At 45.8% G+C, this 22396-nt stretch overlaps 1 protein-coding gene across 1 annotated transcript in view; it reads right to left on the bottom strand.

The window, feature by feature from the left end:
* Nucleotides 1-66: 66 nt before the first annotated feature.
* The window catches only part of LOC143216966 (serine protease inhibitor dipetalogastin), a 51309-nt gene continuing 28979 nt past the window's right edge, over nt 67-22396 (bottom strand). The window contains exons 2-9 of the mRNA XM_076440603.1: nt 9079-9195; nt 6714-7023; nt 6436-6579; nt 5360-5530; nt 3781-3945; nt 3423-3545; nt 2114-2290; nt 67-1176 (exon numbers count right to left, since the gene is read on the bottom strand). Coding sequence (XP_076296718.1) covers nt 945-1176; nt 2114-2290; nt 3423-3545; nt 3781-3945; nt 5360-5530; nt 6436-6579; nt 6714-7023; nt 9079-9195 — 1439 coding nt within the window. The 3' untranslated portion in view covers nt 67-944. The remainder of the gene's footprint in view (nt 1177-2113; nt 2291-3422; nt 3546-3780; nt 3946-5359; nt 5531-6435; nt 6580-6713; nt 7024-9078; nt 9196-22396) is intronic.

Here is a 22396-nt window from a genome sequence, read left to right as displayed (position 1 = left end):
CAACGACAATGGGAATAATTAATAATAATAATATAATAAAAATAATAATACTAAAATAAATAAAAATGATTGTACGGGCGAGCACGTGGCGAAGGAAATCAAAGGAGCTACGGGCGATCGATCTGCTGTCGCGAGATTCGTACCGAAATAAATACAGGCTGCCAAACGACGCTCGCGCGCTCGTCAAAATCGGCTTCTGTCCGCGAGATACGCGTCCCGATCCGATTTTTGATCTCGGGAACGACTCCCAAGCGAATTTGCCGATCGATTCCGGCGCTCTCGAAGTTTCGATTCACTCTCGCGACAACGCGGAACAGAGCGCAGGGATCGATCGTCGATCGGGACACGATCGATTCTGGCGACTATGTATCGCGTTGGTAAGAAAGTAATTTCGGTATTTTAAGGTGAAGCAGAACCCTATTTGTTTATTCAAATAATGGATTTTAATGCATAAGATATTGTCCCTCCTGTTCGATGATCTTTTGCCAAAAAGAATAAATAAGAAAATATTTTATCGGTGACAGTTCATCGCTTGAATAAAGAAATTCGGTTTGATCTCACCTTAAAATACCGAAACTACTTTCTTGCCAACGCAATAGATCCAACCCGGGCGGGCATCATGCCCCAATCTAGCGCGACCCGACTGAAAACCGTTCGACGAAGAAATTGTTTTTCAGCCGACAGAGACGTTCGCTACTACATACGTAATTCCGTGGCGCTTTCGCGAGGTTCATCGAATTCCGTTTCAAGACGAAGGACTTTGTGTTCTAATCTTTATCTTCTTTCCCTCCCCCCTTTTTTGTCTTGACAGAGTTTTGTTTACGTTATCGTTTTTATTTCACTTTTCGTTATTCGTTTTCGTCGAGCTGTCTTGAAACGAGTAGACGTTCGAAAGAATATTTTCCTACAGAGGCTTCCGTGTTGGATAGAGACCGGTAGAGGCTTTAATACAGATAGTTCTTCGGCTCCTCCGTTGGTTGGCCGCAAACCCCGTGGTACTTTTTCGTGACTGTGCTTCGGCTGCGACAATCCTCGATCTCGAGGAAACACTCGTTGCTGTACGTCATCCCATCGGTGCCGCAAACGGGGTCGTAGTAGTTCGGGCAAATCTTCTGGCAGCCGCGGAACTGGAAGCCTTGCATGCATCTCTTCATCGGCACCACGTACACGTGTTTCCTACGCAGATTTAGTCGCGTTAGAAAAGGTAGATAAGCTACAGTTTATCGAGGCATCCCACGGCGGGGAAAACGACCGATTTAGGAGTGCAAAATTCAAAAAATCAAACGTGAAGTTGGCACTGAAGTCCACACATGTCTGTAGAAGTTCAAATCGACAATTTTATTTCTTCAAATGAATAATTGTTAAACGTGGTAAAGGTTAGAAGTAGTAGGATGAAGAATACCATTGATTTTAATTATAAAATAAAAGGAAACGATTTTTCGGAAATGTTTAAATAATGTTTTTCCATGAGGTTTTAGGAAATTCGTTTCTTAAATTTGTTTGAAATATGTAGTTCATTATAATGTGTGAACATTTATCTGATTTTAATTTATCGTTTATATGTATAGTTCATTTTAAACAATTTTTACCTTTACGTAACTTCTTTAACTTTATTAGTAATAAAAAAACGGAGCCTTACCAAGATTTTGGTAAAGGATAAAGTTCTTCCGATTCACCTCAACAATTATTATATCGCATTGTATACGGTTTTCCAAAAGAAAGATTTATTTTAATTGAAATGTGTATGTAAAAGATTTTCTTTGTATTTTGTTAATAAGTTTTTTTTTTTCATTACTATGATTAAAGATGATTGTCTCATTCAGTAAAATTTCTCATTCAGTAAACGTAAAAGTAGGACTGTTGAGGGCGACTGCGTTGTAGATTGATCTTTTAACTATCGCTTTCGATTACTAAAAAACCCCAACCCAGAATTATCGAGAAATGAGAAAGCGCATCCCGCACCCTTGCAATCCTGGAAAGGAGAATACTCCCCTAATGTAGGACGCGTTGATTATTATTAGCACCGTTTAGAATTTCGCACACCTAAATCGGTCATTTTCCCCAGTGCGCATATCGGCGCGATTACGCACGTTGTCCGTAATAGAGATCTTACCCGCAGTTGTCCCTCTTCATCACGCATTCGTTGCGATATAACTTGTTGTCGGAACCGCAAACAAATTGGCGCTCCCCGCTGCAGATCTGGTTGCATAGCGCGGTGGTGCGACAGTGTTGCGCCGGAACTTGAACCACCCTCTGACCGCACGTCTCGCGCTGTAGATGGCAGATGGACCTGCAAGAGAGAGAGAGAGAAATATAGAGAGGGGGAATCAAGCGCGCGTGATCAATCTCGAGGGGCACGAGGCAAACGAGGGCCTCCGCCGAGAGAATTAGGAGAATCGAGGGACGTCGAGTGGCGGCCGACGAGCTTTCTAGGGCGCCTCGAGCCGATTGAAACTATTTCAAACGATTGTCGCGGTGGAACGCGCGCACGCGGCAATCATCTCCAACGAGAACGAGAGAGAGAGAGAGACTGCCGCGGCGTACAAAATTTTTCGTCGGGAGATACAGTCTGTACCACAAGAGCGTGTCGGCGACATCTTCGAAATCTGTCACCCAATGAGGGGGAGGTAAGGATAATGTAAACGAACACATCTGTGTTTACGCGAAACCATCAATTTGGTGCCAAATTGAAAGCGGAAAACGCCATTATCGTACAACCTTGGACATCCCGGTCCCCTGAAGCAAACCCAATAGAAAATGCGTGGTCCATAATGAAGGGCCAAGCTGAGAGGGAAACATATTACAGTAAAGTCGCGATAGCTGTCAACGACTGGGTATGCGATAGTTGTCAGGTGCCTACCCACTCCACTGCCGGCCAAGGAAGGACAGAAAGAAAGGCCCGCGTGTTCTCTACGTTCGCGGTTCTCTACTTTCTCTACTTTCGATTGAACTCTCGGCCGGTCGGCGCGGTAGGCGCAGTGATAAAGAAATAATGTCGGTACGCGATAGTTGTCTGTGCAGAACACAGGCTGGTTGACAACTATCGCGACGAAAATAAGAACTCTCGTGCTCCATATTTGGAAGATATTTAATCGCTACCTGTGTACTGTACGCCGAGAAATTAGGTGAAAGTATGTCGAGGCGATGCCGAGCTATAATTGCTACAGGAGGAGATTGAACCCCCCACTAAGTAAGAGCGCAATAATGTTTCATGTACAGATCCGACTCATATAAAGTTAGTTACAAATACATGAACATTTATAGAAATATCGTCGACGGGCTCTTGTGGGACAGACTATAATATCGGACCGGAGAACAACGTTTTTCGTAAGGATCGAGCGACCGCTCGGTGATTCGCGGTTCGCCCTTTAAAACTCTCGGCGCCGGACGTCCTGGAATCCGAATAACGCTCTTTTAATCACCGGTAAACGTTCCCGTCGCTTCCACAAACTGGTTCCTCGGGCACCTCGCTGCAGTCTTCGGGGCAGTGTTCGGTTTCCTTCAAGGTCGTGCACTCTCCGACGTGAGCCAGCTGAATGCCCTTTCTGGAAAACGCAACCGTGGTCAAGTGGAACAACGCGTGATCGACGTATCGTTCAACGACGCGCAGCCGCACGCAGCCAACGAACGTCGCGGTGGTAATTGCTTCCTGCAACACCTATCCCGCTCCTTCTCGCCACACTCTCTCGACTATTTTCTTCCGTCTCTGTTCCCTCGCGGAGACGCGGAGACGCGGAGAAGAACGAGAGGGACGGAAGGCAACGTGCTCCAAGTACTTACAAGCAAATGGCGACGTTCAAGTGACACTGATTCGTGTAAGTGTTCGCGTCACTGCCGCAAACTGGATCCACCTCGTTCCCGCAACGTTGCTGCTGCTTCATGCACTTGCTCAACCTCGGCTGACACTTCTCGAAGTCCACCACGCTCACCTTTCTCCTGGCTTGCCTGCTCGAAATCAACGATCCGCCGTCAGATAAGAAAAGAACTCTGATTCGAGTAGGGTTTCGGGTAGAGATCGTAGTTTCAACAGTAACCGTACCGTGTACGAAATGTATCGGATATACACTACTGCGCAGAAGAAAGAAGCACCCAGTATAATTATAAGATATATAAACAATATCTTCATTGCATTTAAAGTATTAGATAATCCGCAGTAAAACATTCTCAGAACTATTCAATTAAACAGCGGAATCCTTTTTCAAAGCTTACTGTGTTCTTATTTCATTTTTTTACGCTTTTCTATTAAATATGGCCGGGTGCTTGTTTCTCGAGCACAGTAGTGTATATCGTTCTATAAAAGTTACAAGACTGAATTTAGTTAGATCGTTCACAATATTTATAATAGCACGTGCTCGAATAAGGAGATTTACTGAATAACTTCTGATGGAAGCATCTTTGTGATTTCAATAATTAGAAAACGTGTATTAACCCTTAGCACTCGAGTGGTGACTCAGAGTACCCAGTAAAAATTGCTCTACCATTGTTCAAAATATTGTTTACATTATTAAAAACATGTTGGTATCTAATCAATTACTAAACAATTACATAATAAATTTAATGGTTTCGGCGCAGGGTTCGATCATTTATAGAAACCAGCAAATGTGCAATTAATTAAACATGTTTTTCTCGACGTTTCGATCCTTATGTGGATCATCCCCAAAGAGACATTTTTTGCGTCTGAAAAAATAATATATGTGTAATATGTTTTGAACAAAATTGTAACACAGCCGTGTAAATCCAATCAGAAAAAAAGAAAAATATAAGAACCACCATGGAACAAAGTCCAGTTATTTGTAACGTTCTAATATTTGTCTAAATGTTCTTTGTTGTCACAGCAAGTATGCGTTCTTATATTTTTCTTTTTTCCTGATTGGATTTACACGGCTGTGTTACAATTTTGTTCAAAATATATTATACATATATTATTTTTCAGACGCAAGAAATGTCTCTTTGAGAACGATCCAAACATGTTTAATAAATTGCACATTTGCTGGTTTCTATAAATGATCGAGCCCTGCGCCGAAATCATTAAATTTATTATATATTCATTTGCGATCGAGAAGAATTCACCTTTACTAAACAATTACGTATGAGGTATTATATCATTTTCATATCCACGAATAGATAAAAATCACGTAAAATGGAATTATTCTAGCTCGGACGAAGTGTTTAATTTTCGAGTTAAAATAGCTCCCAGTGCAAAGGGTTAATAACGCAAATGTGGACGTGTACACGTGTACTATTTCACGTATATTTAAAGGAGTAGACTCGTTTCCAGGATTGCAATTTTACGTATTTAAATACACGTGAAATAGGGATCTCTAGTTTCGGAAAACTCTCTCCTTCTCTGCAAACCGACCCGCAGTTCAGCATCTTCATCTCGCACTCGTTCCTGTAGACGCTGCCGTCCGATCCGCAAGTCGGCGACTCCGCTTCATTCTTGCAGTCCAGGGGACAAGCGTTCGCCTGGCCGCCAGCCGTTCGTTGCAGCGACACGCAGAACGACATCGGCACCTCGAACACGTGCTTGCTGGAAGAAACGAGACATCGTGTTGGATCAGAGTTGTGCCAATTTAAATATATTGTAATTGAAACGCAATATAATATAAATTACGGCTCGGGGGTATATCGGTGTGAACCACTGCTAATGCGACGCGGAGAGCCGCAGTCCCCCCACAATGTAATACCAATATAAAAATATATTTGTGACATTTTTTCTGATGGAAATAATACCAAACACGATATTATTTCAACTGTATTTACTGTATTTAGTGGTTTAATTGACGATGAACGTTTCGGGCCAGTGTTCCGATATCGTCGAGGATTTTTCGTGCGATGGATGTCCGCTGGTGGCGCTTTCGCGCGTAAGATTCTCGATAAAATGGGGTACCTTGAGCACCCCGCAGAATTATGAAAGATTTGTATGATTTGATTCTGAAAAATGAATGTATAAAATGTGTATTTGTGTATATTTTGTAATTTGTAGGACACATCCTGAAGTTTCCTTGTCCGGAACAGATTGTTTTGGTACTATCGCGCCAATATAACCGTCTCATGGCACAGGGCGCTCCACTACCTCGTTATCATAGATACGTTACTGTTTTGGCCGCGCAGCGCCACCAGCGGCCATCCATCGCACGAAAAATCCTCGACGATATCGGAACACTGTTATTTAGTGGTTTAATTGACGATGAACGTTTCGGGCGCAAGGAAGGACAGCGTATGGGAAAGAAAGAGATGCGGAGAGTCGCGGCGCTGCGCTTCTCTACGTTCGGCTCGGTCTTCGAAGCTCAAAAGAATAGTGTCCGTCTACGAACATTGTCATGACGATTATAGAGTATTTACTGCACCCTACTGTGCATCGGAGAGTATCGCACCACCTCGTCATCGCTCGGACCTCGTGGACAGCAGCTCGCCCCACCACGATGCACTTACCCACAGTTCTTCGCTCGCATTTTGCAGGTGTTCGAGTAGAGGATGCCGTCGCTGCCGCAAGCCGGCTTCGCACCTCTCCAGCAGGACTCCCGACAGTGTCTCGTCGTCTGACAATGCTTTTTGTTGGTGCGCACGACGCCTTGCCTACGGGCCCACCGTAAATTACATCGGTTAATTTTGTTAGTACCGAGAGACAGAGAGAGATAGAGAGACAGTTGATAGTAAATCCTAGAGACACAGAACACGAAGGGGTAAATTGCCTCTTCGAGAGTACTTACCCGCAGGTGAGCAGTTTCATCTGGCACGTGGACTTGTAGACGTTGCCGTCGCTTCCGCAGATGGGCCCGTCGAGGGGAGCGAACTCACAGGACACCGGGCAGTTCTCCCTGTGCGCGGAAATGTTGTTGCACGGGCCCAGGTGGGACAGCTCGATGCCGACTCGGCAGATCTCGACCCTGAGCATGCACTTGTTCAAGTACGTGCGGCCGTCGGTACCGCATACCGCATCCTCATCGCCCGGGCAACGATGCTCGCACTTGCTACCGGATGACCTCAGGCAAGTGGTCTTCTCGGTGGCCACGGTCACGCCTGTGCAATTTGTAAACCACCGATAATTACCGGTCCCTACGAGACCCTACTCGACCTGCCACGACCGGTCCCGGCCGTTTCGATCGACACAAGCAATCCTTTCTACGCTCCACGCGCTAATAGATTATCATTAACCCCTAGCCGTGCGATTCTCCAACGCGGCCGCGACTCTTACGGCCCGTTCAGACCTGACGATCCCAGTCAGCAACATTTGATTGTGCAGAATGTCTGCAATATCATTTCTGTAGAGTCCGTATATATTCGCTCTGAATTCATACCAAATCAAGAGCGGACTGATTACGGGTAGCAGCTGATGAGGAAACCTTTGGACAACCAATCGGGTACCTGTTTACCGCATTTTTACAAGCTTTTAAGCTTCTAGAATTTTATTGGGTTGGTAAGAAAGTAATTTCGGTATTTTAAGGTGAAATAGAGCCAGGCCCCGCTTTAAGGGGGGGGGGGCAACCCGAACATTTGTCCGGGGCGCGAAAATGTAGGGGCGCCATTTTGGCTGTAACTGTGAGAAAAATATTGATGTGTTAATACCCAATTAATAGAAAATTTGCTTTGATTAAAATAAATACTTTTATTAAAATTTAAATAAAATGATTTGATTTTTACTGAAGATAAAAAATATGTACCTTTGTTTAAAAAATATATATATATTCTTAAGGGGCGGCAATTTGTCTTTTTGTCCGGGGCGACGTAACCGCAAGAGCGGGCGCTGTTAGAGCCCAATTTTTTAATTCGAGCAATGAACTTTAATGAATAAGATATTTTCCATTTTGATTGAATCGATCGAAAAAGATCGCAGATCGGATTGAGTAACCTCCTCCTTTGTCGAAGTCGGTTAAAAAAACAAGTTATACTGGAAGCAATAAAGAACAATAAAGAGCATATAGGGAAAGCAAAGCTTCGCAACCAAGGGATGATCCTACCTACAAGTCTAAAATGCAGTAACGAAATTATTGAAAAATCCAGAAACTATCTGAACACTCAAAATAAAAATTAGGAATAATATTTTTAGTTTATTGTTTCATCTAATCTGGTTTTTTGATAATAAATGTTGCATTCTATATTCATTTCCTTTGGATATTATGCCGAAAGGCACCGGTGGCCGAACGATATGAAATTTGGAGCATGTTATGAAGAAAGTGGAAGGACCTCAAATATAAAATTTTAACTTCGGTAATCCTTTTGCTACTATTATTATGGGACAAATTAAATTCATCAACCGCTACTATTATTATGGGACAGATGGAGTATTATTTTCACCCTATCAAGCATAACAAGAAAGAAGATCAATTTTCATTTCACTCCAGATTGTTGCATTTCACCTAGAAAATTTTTATCTTGCATAAACCCAGTCAGCAAAATCCTGATTGTGCAGATTAACCCCTTGCCGTACCTTTTCTTTCACAGTCACAGTGATTAGAACGTCTTGAGAAGAGAAAATTTATATTTTTTGCATGGCTACATTTATTTGAATGCTTAAATATTGATTACAAAACAAGTCGAACTTTATTTCATTTAAAAAGAAAAGCGTAACATTCATATTTCTCAGGCTTTGCTGAAAATCTTCATGCCGAGCGTGACTCGTTAAAATACGGCGAGGGGTTAATTCTTCTGGCGTTTTTACTGTTATAATTACATCTACTCACGTTTGTTATAAATGCATCAAATCCGCTGTCCAATTACCATACATTTTCTTGTTAATTAACCGACCACAGTAATTGTGGGTTGACAATTTAAAACATTCGTTGGCAAATTATAATCAAGTTTTATCGTAGGCTCTATGTCGAGGATTCATAGACAAAACTACCAATCATATCCCAATCATAAAAGCTACTGGGGTACGGCAGATTTCGTTGGGGAGATCGTCGCGACGAGACTCAGCCTCGATATTATATGGCGAAGGGTTAATGCCGCGCAGCGGACGTTGTAAACCAGCAGGTTTCGTGCCCCCCCTGCGCTCTCCGTGCATAAAATCGCGTAAAATCGCCGGCGAGGCGTACCCGCCCCCTGCGATCGTAATTATTACGGGGCGGAACTCACCTTTTCCACACATCTTCTTCCGCATTTCGCACTGCGACGCGTAGATCACGCCGTCGCTGCCGCACACTGGTTCCCCGCTGGGCGGACATATCCGGGGACACGCCGCGCTCGCCAAATCTGTCAACAGAATCGATTAGGTTCATGAGATTCAGATCAGATTCCTCTGGAGCAGTGTTTCGCAAAGTATGGTACGCGTATCCCTGGGGGCAGTGGCGCGTTACCCTCTGGGTAAATGCCCGGGGCCCCAAGCAAAAGGGGGCTCCGAACACAAACCAAGATCCAAGATCCAAATTCTACGTTTTTCTCGTAAAGTTATTGGGTCGGCAAATAAGTTCGTTTTGTTTTTGTGATTTATTCCACTCTAAAAATGCGAACGAACTTATTTGCCGACCCAATATTTAATTGGGGTTAGGGGCCCCGAAATTCTACTTTGCCCAAGGCCCCAACTAGTTATAAGTTATAACGCGCTACTGCCTGGAGGTTTAGGAAGAATTTGGAGGGGCTATGCAATGATTCCAGTGCAACAATCCTGGTGCAGCGGGAGTCTACTGTTGTGTACAAAGGATGTAGGGCAGTGGTTCTTAAAAAGACCCCTGACGGTCCGCGTAGCCTTTGCCGGGGGCCAGCAAACCATTTTGACATCAACAGATATTTTTGCTAACAAAAAAATCATTTTCATGTTCAAAATGTTTCATGTTTTCACATTTCCATGTGTTTCAAATTAAGTCTTAAGAACCACGTAAAATGCCTAGAGATGGGATGGGTCTGCAAAAAAATGTTGTTCAAGAGGGGGGCCCCGGACTAGATAAGTTTAAGAACCACTGATGTGAGGTAAAGTGCCCAACTATGGTATAATCCCCTAGTATGGCACCTTATATCTTGTAAAGAAGTTGTACTCTGGTGAGAAAATCCTCAAACAATAGTTTACCCTGTTTACTCAACAGTGTGCAATGCAATCACACCAATTTATAGATTTTAGTATCGATCCTCCACAAACTTTTTCATATCCAGAGGTTAAGGGATGCTTTCTACCCCTAAAAAGCGTATTTAGCCGAAACAAAGAAACACGTATTTAATATTTTTCGGTGTTTAATAAGTACGTTAAATTTCATTCAAATCCGTGAGTATCATTTGGGTAGTGTTACTTGTCAGTGTCACGACAGTTATAGAAGAGGGCGACACAGATGTAGAAACTTTGGGAAACACTGCTGTAGAGAGGCCACCGCCGATGCTGATCTACCCTGCTAATAGGCGATCTCGTGATCGACAACGACAAAAAGCCTAACACAGCATCGGCAAGTCGGGCGGACGCCGCGGATCGAATAAGATCACGATCAAAACGATCCTAACGATCCGAAGGCGCATTCCACTGTGATCATGGAACGATAATACATTAAAGATTGACATAATAACGTTGCGCGCGCGCGTCGTTCAATCTCGCGGAACGAAACACGACGGCTGCTCCCGCGTAACGAAGAAGAGCCCGTAAATCGTAAAACGGAATAACGTTTACTGTTACTTTAGTTTATTGCGAGCCATCAAGTTGAGAGTGAGCCGCGCACACCGCGTCTTCCGTATGAAAGGAGTAGTACCCCGTGGGTTAGCGTAATCGTTTACTTTTAATGACGGGGTGAAAACCAAGATGCGCGAACCTGCAGCCGATACAGGAAGAAGCGGCAGAACGTGTTCGAAGCCGCGTCGACCAGAGTTTTGCGAGAAACTTCATGCAAAGCCGCCGAACTCGACGATCCTAAACTATCGATCATCGATTTGACCATGACGCATCCATTCCCCGATAAACCCCCCGCACTTTGAGGCTTTTACCCGCTTAACACCCTTTGTATTATTCTTATTTTTATTACCACGCTTATATTAGCCTGCCGTGTCGTTGTATGCGTCAAATCTTGTAATCGAATTTTAAACCACTTCCCAATGAGCTAGAGACTTGAAACTTTAAACATAGCTCATAACTGGGTGACAATGCAATATTAAAAAACAACTTTAAAAAAAAAACTATGCGTTTAGGAGATATAAACTATTAAAATTTTAACCGTTACACCTCCCCGCGCGACGCTCGGTAGTCCCTCATCGCGGCCAGCGATCCCCACTCCGCGCGCAAGCGCTTACCTACTCCACTACGTGTTAAGCGTGGAAGCGTGGAATAAAAGCGTGGAGCGCCCACGAAGATTGCGTCAATATAGTTTAGCGCTGCTCGCTTTTATTTATTGTCGCTAATGTCTAAAAAAATTATTTTCTCCTTTTTAGTGCACTTTAATATAAGCGTGGTTTTTAAAAAGTTTTTTTATATATTTTTTTTTAAATTTTATTTAGCTTGGTTCTTGATTGGTTTCTGATTGGTTCTTGATTTAGCTTGGTTCCGACTGCAAGACAGCAATAGGGCTAGCATGTGTCCCTTTTCTACCTCGTAAACAGGCGGCGTATTAACGGGGTAAATACCTTCTATAAATACCTCGACCTCCTTGCACCGGTCGAGGTTGTTTAGGCGCGCGAGTGTGCTATACCGCTTGTGTACTATAATGTCGTGTTGGACCCGTGTCGCAATTTTATATATCGTATAAAATTATATATATATATATATTTTCTTATAAATTCTTATAAATTATATACGTGTACAGTGACTCCCACTAATATTCGGACACTCTTAAAAACACCATAACTTTTTTAATATTCGACTATGCGATTTGAACATTTTTGGGAAGCTAGAGCAATTAGTTTACTACAGAATGTGAAAAGAAATTTTTTCAAAAATTGCATTTGGTCACAAATGTAAAAAAAAAAATACTAAAAGTTGCATCTAGACAGCGGTCTAGATTCTAGAATGATCTTTTATCTAGCGCTTTTGATTACTGATAAACCCCATCTTTGCATTATCGAGAAGTGAGAGTGTGGAACCAATATACGCGCAAGCGGAGTACACCCCCTACCGATATCAGGTAATTTCACTGGTTGCATTTTACTTCTCGCTGAGAACACTTGCCCTTGAAGAGAATGAAATAGAATTCATTTCTGGATCGTTGGAAAGGAGAACACTCCCTTAAATATATATTCTACATCTACGTCGACAATTATTCATTTGATTGAACGAAGGTCGATGTTGCGGTTTGATGAAATGGCTAACAGGCCCCACCTCGCGGGACGGACCGGGTAAATTCTGTCGAAAGTCGAATTGACTTCTGGATCGTTGGAAAGGCGAATATCATCATCGATATTTATTGCTTTGAATGAACAAAGGTCGAAGCTGCTGTTTGATGAAATGGCTAACGGGCCCATCTCGCGGGAGGGGCCGGGTAAATTCTGTCGAAAGTCAAATTGATTTTTGGGTCGTTGGAAAGGAGAACAGCCCCTTAAATTCTTCATCATCGTCGACAATTATTCATTTGAATGAACAAAGGTCGATGTTGCGGTTTGATAAAATGGCCAACGGGCCCCACCTCGCGGCGGCAGGACAGGTCAGGTAAATTCTGCCGAAAGTCGAATTGAATTTTGGATCGTTGGAAAGAAGAACACCCCCTTAAATTCTTCATCAACGTCGACAATTATTCATTCGAATGAGCAAAGGTCGATATTGCGGTTTGATGAAATGGCTAACGGGCCCCACCTCGCGGCGCGGCGACAGGACGAGCCGGGTAAATTCAGTCGAAAGTCGAATCGCTTCCTGTTGACCCGCGTGGCGGATATCTACGGCCACGCCGCCGCGGTCCCGGTCTCGGTCTCGGTCCAGCGATCGCCGGGTCAACAGCACACGGGATTTACCGCGGTCGTCGGTGCACCGGCTCCCTCGCGCATAATATGTAACAAATTATAAAATCGAAGGGTACAGTTAAAAGATAACCGAACGAGGCGCGGTCGCGATACCACCGGACACCGGCGAGAGCATGCATGCTGAGAGAGAGAAGAGGAGAGCCGCAGCTCTTTCCTCGCCGCACGATCACGCGACTAATCGAAAGCCGCACGGAACATCCTCGCGATTATAATTCAGTGGCCCCTTCCGCGTCGTCTCCGCCTCTCGAGATAACGTCTGGAGTCCCGCGAGGATCCCAACGAGCCGACTTCTCTTTTTCCTCGTCCTCTTCATCCTCATTCTCGATTTATCGGCCGCGAGCATCTGCCCCCGGCTCGGAAACTGTTCTAACATCGATTTCGGGTTCTCTCTCGGGCCGTCCAAGTGTGTTAACACTTCGTCTACCGGTTGCTTATTTACCCTTTGCACTCGGAGCTAGTTTAACTCGAAAATTAAACATCTCTTCCGACCTAGAATATTTCTATTCCATATGATTTTTTTTAAATTTTACGGATGTGAACAGGCCTGGCCAACACGCGGCTCGCGGGTTGTATCCAAGGATTCTATCAAAAAATCCTCAGCCATGGACCATTGACTTTCAACAATTACGGAATAATCACCGATAGACAATTCGATGTTCGAGTGTAGATTGCAACAAACGGGACGCAAACTTTTATCGTGAATCGTGCATGATTCGCGAGGGTCCTGGGAGTGGGCGTGGCCTGGCTGCTCTCGTTCCTCGACGATGCCCCAAAGGGCGATCCGTGCCCACGCCCGGTCTAGATCCTGGTTCCAGGGATACAATTTTCTAGAATCTGGTCGCGATTGAAGCCGCGATTCGCCGGCTTCCTAGACTCGAAGCGCCGGAGATAGGGGGCGCGAGATACGCATTGTAATGGGTTGGGGTTTCTTCCTGGCGAACCCGCCTCGAAGTCGCCTCAAAGAGACCTAGAAGACGCCGCAGACATCGTCGTAATAATCGGTCAGATTCTTCTTCCTGCATCTTCGCGGGGAGCCGGTTAATCATCGACACGGGAGATAAGCTGGCCAGACGACCGTGATCGCCGATTGCGATTCATCGATCGGCGGCCTCCGCTGATCTTTGAGCGTCCTCATGCTCGGACGAGATACTGTTGCTGTGCAGTGTGCGCCGGCAGATATCTAAATTGAATTTCCGCCGAGATGGACGGAGTCGGATGACCTTCGGGACCTCGGAGATTTTCTTTGTCGGGCGCCTTTGGTACTGTGGCGAAGCTTGGTTCCTTGAAGGAGCTTTGGAGAAACTACGTACTTTGGAGAAACTACGTTCTTTGCAGAAACTACGTTCTTTGGAGAAGCTTGGTTCTTTGGAAAAGCTTAATTCTTTGGAGAAACTTGCTTCTTTGGAGAAACTACGTTCTTTGGAGAAGCTTGGTTCTTTGGAGAAGCTTAATTCTTTGGAGAAGCTTGGTTCCTTGGAGAAACTACGTTCTTTGGAGAAACTACGTTCTATGGAGAAGATTGGTTCCTTGGAGAAGCTTGGTTCTTTGGAGAAGCTTGGTTCTTTGGACAAGCTTAATTCTTTGGAGAAGCTTGCTTCTTTGGAGAAACTATGTTCTTTGGAGAAACTACGTTCTTTGGAGAAGCTTGGTTCTTTGGAGAGGCTTGGTTCTTTGGAGAAGCTTAATTCTTTGGAGAGGGTTGGTTCTTTGAAGAAGCTTGGTTCTTTGGAGAAACTACGTTCTTTATCGAGCGCCCTTGGTCCTTTGGAGAAGCTTGGTTCTTTGTCGAACGCCCTTCGTCCTTTGGAGGAGATAGCTACTCTGTAAGTTGGAAATTTTCGGGGTTCTTTCCAGCGTAGCAACGTGAATGGAGAGAGAGAGAGGGAGAGAGAGAGAGAGAGAGCCGTATGACGCGGCGGGACCGTCCACCGGTGCTCTTCCCGTCCACAGCGGGTCGAGCAGGAACAAAAGTGCCGAGCGCATTGTCTGTTTTATTTACGAGTCGCGCGGCTTATTCGTATCGAATCGTTCCGATTCGTTAAACAGATCCTTATTTCCCTGTTATCGATCTCCACGATGCGCATCCTCCTTCTCCCTCTTCCTTCTTCGTCCCACTCTCTCTCTCTCTCTCTCCCTCTCTCTTCGTTTCACCGTTTCCCTCGGTTTGGTGGACAAAAATCCAAGGAGCAGCATCCACCCGGTCGCCGTGCATCCTTGCCGTGGTTCAGCGACCCGCATATTTCTCTCTACCCCTCTCTCCCTGTGACACTCTAACTCTCCACCCCTCTCGATCGTCTCTCTTCCATCTTCCTCTCTCTCTCTCTCTCCCTCTCTTTCTCCGGATCTTTGTCTCTGTTTCTCTGTTGCTGTTGGTCCGAGTAGCGCGCACCCAGTGCGCATCTCGCGCGTATGCATACATGCACGCGCGTCGACCGGTCGCCCGCTCGCTTGTTCGTTCTTGCTCGTTCTCCCTCGTCCGTTCTCCCGTTGCCGTTTCCACCCGAGGATATAATTCGATCTGCATTGTTCGCCGATCGTCCCCCCGACACTCGCCCCCGCAGCCGCAGACGTCCCCCGTTATTGGCATAATTGATTCACTTAATCGCGCCCGTGGGAGTGACGGACACCTCCTTCTGACGGCCCTCAACGCGCTAATCACGCGTCCACTTGGCCAGCCGACGTCCGCTCGAAGAATCTCGGTCTTTCTCCACCCCCCCCCCCTCACGCCTTTCCACTCCTCTCTGACCTCATCGACTCTGGAAAGCTTCGTCCTTCGGTTTAGCACCAGTTTCCACCGGCGAGATCGTCTTTCAGCTCGCGAGGAAAGCATCTCGATCTCGACCAGCTTCTTAATCAGATTATTAGCTGGCAGCTTCATTATCAAGCTAATAACAATTGTTATTAATCATGATCAGCAGTCTCGGTGTTACTAGACAACGGATTATATGCAGTTATGACAATAATGAATTTTGAATGAGTGAAGTAGAAGAATTTATAAATAATGTCACGTTATTTTCAACCTATCTCGAACATATTAAGACAGAAAATAAATTTCCATTTCACACTCCAGTTCGTTGCAATTCAGGAAGAAAATTTTTATTTTGCAGAAAGATGCGCTGTCTTTTGTTATTACTAGACTGCGGAATTTATGCACTTATGACAAAAAAATGGACACGTACCATTTAAAGCAGTGGACGAATCAAGAAGATTTAAGGGTATCAGTGTATTAATTTCAGTAATAAGACAATTTTAAAAGAAGAATTAAATTTCTATGTGGCTCGTGTGGCTTGCAATCGATACAAACATTTTTTATTTTCCATAGAGATCCATGGTCTTGTTATTACTAACGCTGAGTAGTCTTGTTATTAATTCCCGTGTCAGCCAACATAGTATGTAACTGTGTTAAGCCGAATCTGACTCCAGTTTCTTGCAATTCAGGAAGAAAATTTTTATTTTGCATAAAGATCTTGTTATTACTAAAAGCTCAGCAGTCTTGTTATTACTAAAAGCTGAGCAGTCTTGTTATTAATAATGCTGAGCAGTTTTCTTGTTATTAATAATGCTGAGCAGTCTTGTCATTAATAATGCTGACCAGTCTTGTTATTAATAATGCTGAGCAGTCTCGTTATTAATTCGCGTGTCAGCCAATAATATAATTAGCTGGCATCATTTTGTAGCAATTTTGTACCCGGAAATAGTTTCTGTAGGATCTCAATAAATTAATAAGCACTGTGGCACACTCTACCAATTTCAAAAATCTCGTGGATCGAAAGAAACGTTCGGTGTTTCGTTGGCTTTAAATTAGCTCGATCGAGATTATCCTCGAACTCCGGAGCGTGTCCTTTCGCATGTTCGCGTGCGCCCCTGAGAGTTGCCCCTGGGGGCAAACGGGAGCTCTTCCAGGGATACGCGGAGCCGATCCGAGCATAGCCGAGCTGGCCCGAAGGGTTCGTGCAGACTCCGGCAATCTTGACGGCGCGCGGCCGGCCGGCCAGCTTCTTTATCATCGCGAAACGATCTCGTCTTCCTCATAGCATTGTCCCGTAACACGTCCACGATGCGTTGCATCGGCGAGCCTTTGCTTCTGCTGTCGAGCACACGCAAACTACTTTTCGATTCGAAACCGATTCTAACACCTATCAAACAGAACGCGAGATTATGTACCACCAGGAAGCTTGAAAATCTTTTCTTCGCACGCAAACAGTTTCGAAGTTTCGAAGTCTTCGAATCGTCTGAAGTTGTAACTCACATTTTCGACAAATAAAAATATAAGTAAAAATTTTGCAGGAATCTCACAGCATATAAAGAATAAAAAAAGAAGCTTTCATTCGAAGCTCATCACGAGACTGCGGATCTTTATGCATTTGTGGCTCCTGAAAATTTTCAAGAAATGCCAGAATATATCCATCGACAGCATTTGGTGAAATTTTGATATATTAAATTGGGGAAAAAGAAATCCACATTGACATTGTATGTGTCCCTGTATATGCGGTCAGCTTCATTTTTTTCTATAGAAACCCTAAATCTCTCGATATTTAAGAAAATGTATGTGTCTTGACTGTGGCAGCACTGTCGCGCCGCCCAATATTTGTCGAACTCCGCTACATGCTGCCGAATAATGAAAATTACGCCTCGAAAACGCAAAAGTAGACCATTTTTGGAGCTGACCGCAATTGGTGGGTCTTTTATCTATCGATTGTGACTACGTAGGGGCCCCAAATGTTTGAAAAGTGCGGAACCCTTGCAACCTCGTGTACGTGTACAATCTAGCGTTGTGTGAGGGTACCACCACACTGGCGCTCGACCAAGGTCAAATTCGGACCCACACCCTTAAGATGTACAGCATCCATGGAGGAATGAACTACAGAAAGAGTCAACGGCTTCCGGACGAGGAACCTTCGAAAAAAGTCCCGAACGCCGATTGTTTCTGCTATCGGAAAATCGGCCGATCCGAGGGGCTTTAATTAACGGCCGTTGGTTCGAATAGCGGAGGTTGCACGGTAGTTTCGTGCACGGAAACGGCCATTACTTTCACGGAGGAAGCGGCCTTGAACAGCGGCGGCTAATTGCCGCGCTGGTCTCGGCTGTCTGAAAACTCGCGCGCCGCTTGAAAACGGAGTGTTTCCGGCTGGAATTGAATTTCCCGTACCGCTGTTCTCCGGCGAGGACCTTCGGGATCGCGTCTTCCGTATCGCGATCAAACGATCTCGTTTCCTGCGCCATTGTTTCGATAAAGTCGTAAAGAACGGAGCCGGAGCGGCGGCGTCCTCGCGTTCGCACGATCTATCGGACACGCACCGGATCGAAATGTTTTTCTCAAACTCGCTGGACCATCGTTTGCGTTCGCTGGACAGGCTGAGAACAAAATTACAGATCGAGCAATCTGCAGAGTTTTTGACAGGTAAAAGCGCCGCCATATTGGTTTATAGTGACGACCGCGAGACGCTTACCTTGCTCCTCTCCCCCGACCTAATCACCAAACAATTACCACCTATAGTGGCTCTGCTCGGTAAACCGCGCGATACTACAAACCAATATGGCGGCGCCCTTACCTGTCAAAAAATGCTCAACTTTAAGCAAGCATAACTCCTGAACCATTGATCCTAGAGGTTTGAAACTTCGATCTGCAGCCGCCGAGGGTACAAAACTACTGGATTACATACCAAATAGATCATAATTTCGCAAGTGTCCGGTACATTATAGCGGTATTGTATATGTCTGACAATTTTGATATTGCATGGAGATCCTATCGATCATCGTCAACCTCCATGGTTACGATTTACGAGTCGCTGTTAGCGATTCGAACGGCCGGCTTTAAGTGGAAAATAATATCTACGTTCATTTCGACCGATTCGACGGTTTCGTCTGGACAGCAGCGGCGTTAGATACGCTCACTATCGGAACAGAATATTCCCCGGGCTGCAAAAGGAGCAATTACCGGGGGCGCAGGCTCGCCGCTAATCGAAACAGGTTCCTCTAGTATCGCGCGCGCGGCAAACAGCAAACGGCGAGCATCGCACCGTTGAAGAGGATCGCCACGCTACAATTCCCCCGGCTCGATTTCCGTCGAGACAATGCTCATAAATGCTGATCACAGGGTACCGGTTCCAGCCGATCTCCCGGCGGCTAACTGTATAGCGGACAGCTTCGTCGATCCGGCACTGGCAAAAACCGATTAACATTGTTGCAACCGAACAACGCCGGGCGCTAGGGTGTGCAAAAAGCGTTTAGCGGGATCGATCACGGAGCAATCACCGATACCCTGTAACTACCGAATAATTGCCATCACTGTGTACCCCCCCACTTGTTTCTTTTGCCGGCAAAACGTTCGAACTCTTTTTCTCTCGCGAACCCTTCGCGCGTCTTAAGTTCGCGAACGAGGAAAAACCGATTCGCGAAGAAACATCGACGAAGCGTGGTTGCGCGGGTCTCGCGATATCAAGAGGATCAAGAGGATCGACGGGCAGTCGTCGCGTGGCTACCGGCAAAAACGCCGGTATGTGTGTCGCGTTGATCTTGAACGAGCACGACAAACGAGTCGCGTCCCATAAATCGTCGGGTTCGGATCTAAGTGGTGTACGGTAAGTGGAGTACTGGGGCGAAAAACTACCTCCCAGATCGACGCTCGATCTCCTCGGAGCGCTAGCCGATCCAGTCCGTTAGATCGGAGAAACCTTCGATCGCTCGGGGACCGACGCTTATTCTCGTTGCCCCCGCTTCTTCCTTCTCCCCTTCGCCCTTATTCCTTCATCCTCTCCAACGTTCGAGGCATTCTTTTTTCTCCCGAGCGCGAGCGTGTTCCCGTTTGCAAAAATTCCGAAGCGTGCGCGCAACTTCCTCCAACGGTGCGCACGCGTCCGTTGCCGCTTTCGCGATTCATCCTTTGATCGCGGGTATCACGATTTTTCTTCAGGCCCCAGACGCTTTTATAACCGTTGCAGTACCACTCTTTTGGAATGTGTCTCGTTGCCATGGGGCCCACGATTTTCGTCTGGGAGAATTAGATCTCCTTTGGATAAAAGGGTCTCGTTGTTACATGCCCAAAATTAAGTTACTTGGAGACTCTAGGATCTTTTTTAGAGGCTCTAGATGCTTTCATAACCGTTTTGGTACCTCTCTTCTAGACTTCATCTCCTTGCCATGGGTCCCACAATTTTTCCTAAGTCTTGGACCCCCTTTGGATAGGAAGGCCTCTAGGATAGCTGTCCAACATCGCGTTCGTTGGACTCTAGGATTCTTCTAGAGACTCTAGATACTTTCATAACCGTTCCAGTACCTATATCCTAGACTCCGTGTCGTTGCCATGGGCCCCACGATTTTTTCTGGGACTTGGATCTCCTTTGGATAAAAGGGTCTCGTTGATACATGTCCAAAATCACGTTACTTGGACTCTAGGATTTTTCTAGAGGCTCTAGATCAGGCGTGAGCATGGGTGGAGCCCCTCAAACGGCTGCTTCCCCCACCAAGCTTCCTTTCGGTGGCGCTCCTCGTAGCTCCGATGCACGAGGCCTGCGCACTGCGCACTGCTTGCGACAAGCGAAACGCGTCCTTCCTACATAGTAACAACGGATGCTGGCGGGGGACAGTGGGTGCTACGGTGGGGACAGTTTTGCCTCAATTGAGGCAAAATTGCCCACGCCTGCTCTAGATGCTTTCATAACCGTTCTAGTACCTGTATTCTAGACTCCGTCTAGTTGCCATGGAGATAAGATAAGATGGCCTCGAGGATAGGTGTCCAACATCGCGTTCGTTGGACTCTAGGATTTTTCTAGAGGCTCTAGACGCCATCATAACCGTCCCAGTACCTCTCTTTTACAATTTGTCTCGTTGCCATGGACTCCACGACTTGTCCTGGGACTTGGACCTCCTTTGGATAGGATGGCCTCGAGGATAGGTGTCCAACATCGCGTTCCTTTTGACTCTAGGATTTTTCTAGAGGCTCTAGACGTCATCATAACCGTCCCAGTACCTCTCTTGTAGACTTCTTCTCGTTTCCACGGGTACCACAATTTTTCCTGGGACTTGGATCTCCTTTAGGTAGGATGGCCTCGAGGATAGGTGTCCAACATCGCGTTCCTTTTGACTCTAGGATTTTTCTGGAGGCTCTAGACGCCATCATAACCGACCCAGTACCTCTCTTGTAGACTTCTTCTCGTTGCCACGGGTACCACGATTTTTCCTGGGACTTGGATCTCCTTTAAGTAGGATGGCCTCGAGGATAGGTGTCGAACATCGCGTTCGTTGGACTCTAGGATTTTTCTAGAGGCTCTAGACGCCATCATAACCGACCCGGGACCTCTCTTTTAGAATTTGTCTCGTTGCCATGGACTCCATAATTTTTCCTGAGACATGGATCTCCTTTGGGCAGAAGGACCTTGAGGATAGGTGTCCAACATCGCGCTCCTTTTGACTCTATGATTTTTCTGGAGGCTCTAAGCCGCCTCGTCGCCTTCTTCCTAGATCGATTCGCGGCCCCGCGAAATTTCAATCGTCGCGTGCGCGACTCCTTTCTTCCGTGTCTCGCGTGGCCGAGCGAGCCGCGCGTGGTCGCGCGCCCGGTTTGTCTCTCCATCGACCACAAATCACTCCGTTACGCTGCTTCTTCTTCTTCTTCTTCTTCTTCGTTCAATCTCGACGAGGGAGAGAGAGGTTTCCAACATCGTTCGCGAAGGTCCCAGGTGCCCGGCACCGTGTGCTCTTTGGCGAACGGCAATAACGATCCGTCTCTACGTCCTCCTTAATCGCATCTAATCATCTCTCGAGGCACTTCCTGCGCGCAAGTTTTCCTCGCAGCCGCTCGAACGACACACGCCTCGCCCTCTCCCGCTAGATTCTCAATTACCGTGTATCCCCGACGAGGATCCGATGCTTCTCGCCGCATTCCAAACACCTTCCGACACGCGTCTCAACTCCAATATCAGATTATTCGATCCTCGCTAGTTTTCTTTCTCGTTTACTACCGCCCCCGCTAGCCTATCTTAATTCCGTTGCTCGGAGACGCGCACCTTTTGCACGCTAATTATTTTCCATTTCCGTCCTGTCTAGTCTTATCTCCGCCGTATTCGCCTGCTCGAGATAATCCGCGATATTCACAGTCCATTAAGGCTCCGTTCAAAACATATTACAGATTGCGAATCGCTTTGCCGCGCTACTCTTCGTGCAGCTCACGAAGGATTCGCAATCTTACGGCGTTTATACGAGCGTTTATCTTCCTCGCTAATGGATCTCATATTTTACGACTCGTCGAAGATTTTTGAACGTAGCTCTATCTATCTATCCGTCGCGAGGTGGTGTACGGTTCTACAGATTATAGAATTAATTAGTCGCGGCCGATCAAAGTTTATAGGTCATTCTAAAACTTCTTGTTTTGCGATTGTGAATAAAGATGGTGCTCAGGGTTTGTAATATTTCCAGAACATTAAAAAATTGGGTGAAACAAGGGGTTTCTCGTCAGCTAACACCCCGTCAACAATCTGCTCTTGATGTGGTGTGGATTTGGCACCAAACTTTTCCGAAATGAACTTTTGGCACCAAA

This window comes from Lasioglossum baleicum, chromosome 16, assembly GCF_051020765.1.
Source record: "Lasioglossum baleicum chromosome 16, iyLasBale1, whole genome shotgun sequence".
Lineage (NCBI taxonomy): Eukaryota > Metazoa > Arthropoda > Insecta > Hymenoptera > Halictidae > Lasioglossum > Lasioglossum baleicum.
Note: the sequence above shows the minus strand (reverse complement) of the source record. Positions and strands in the feature narration are given on the sequence as shown.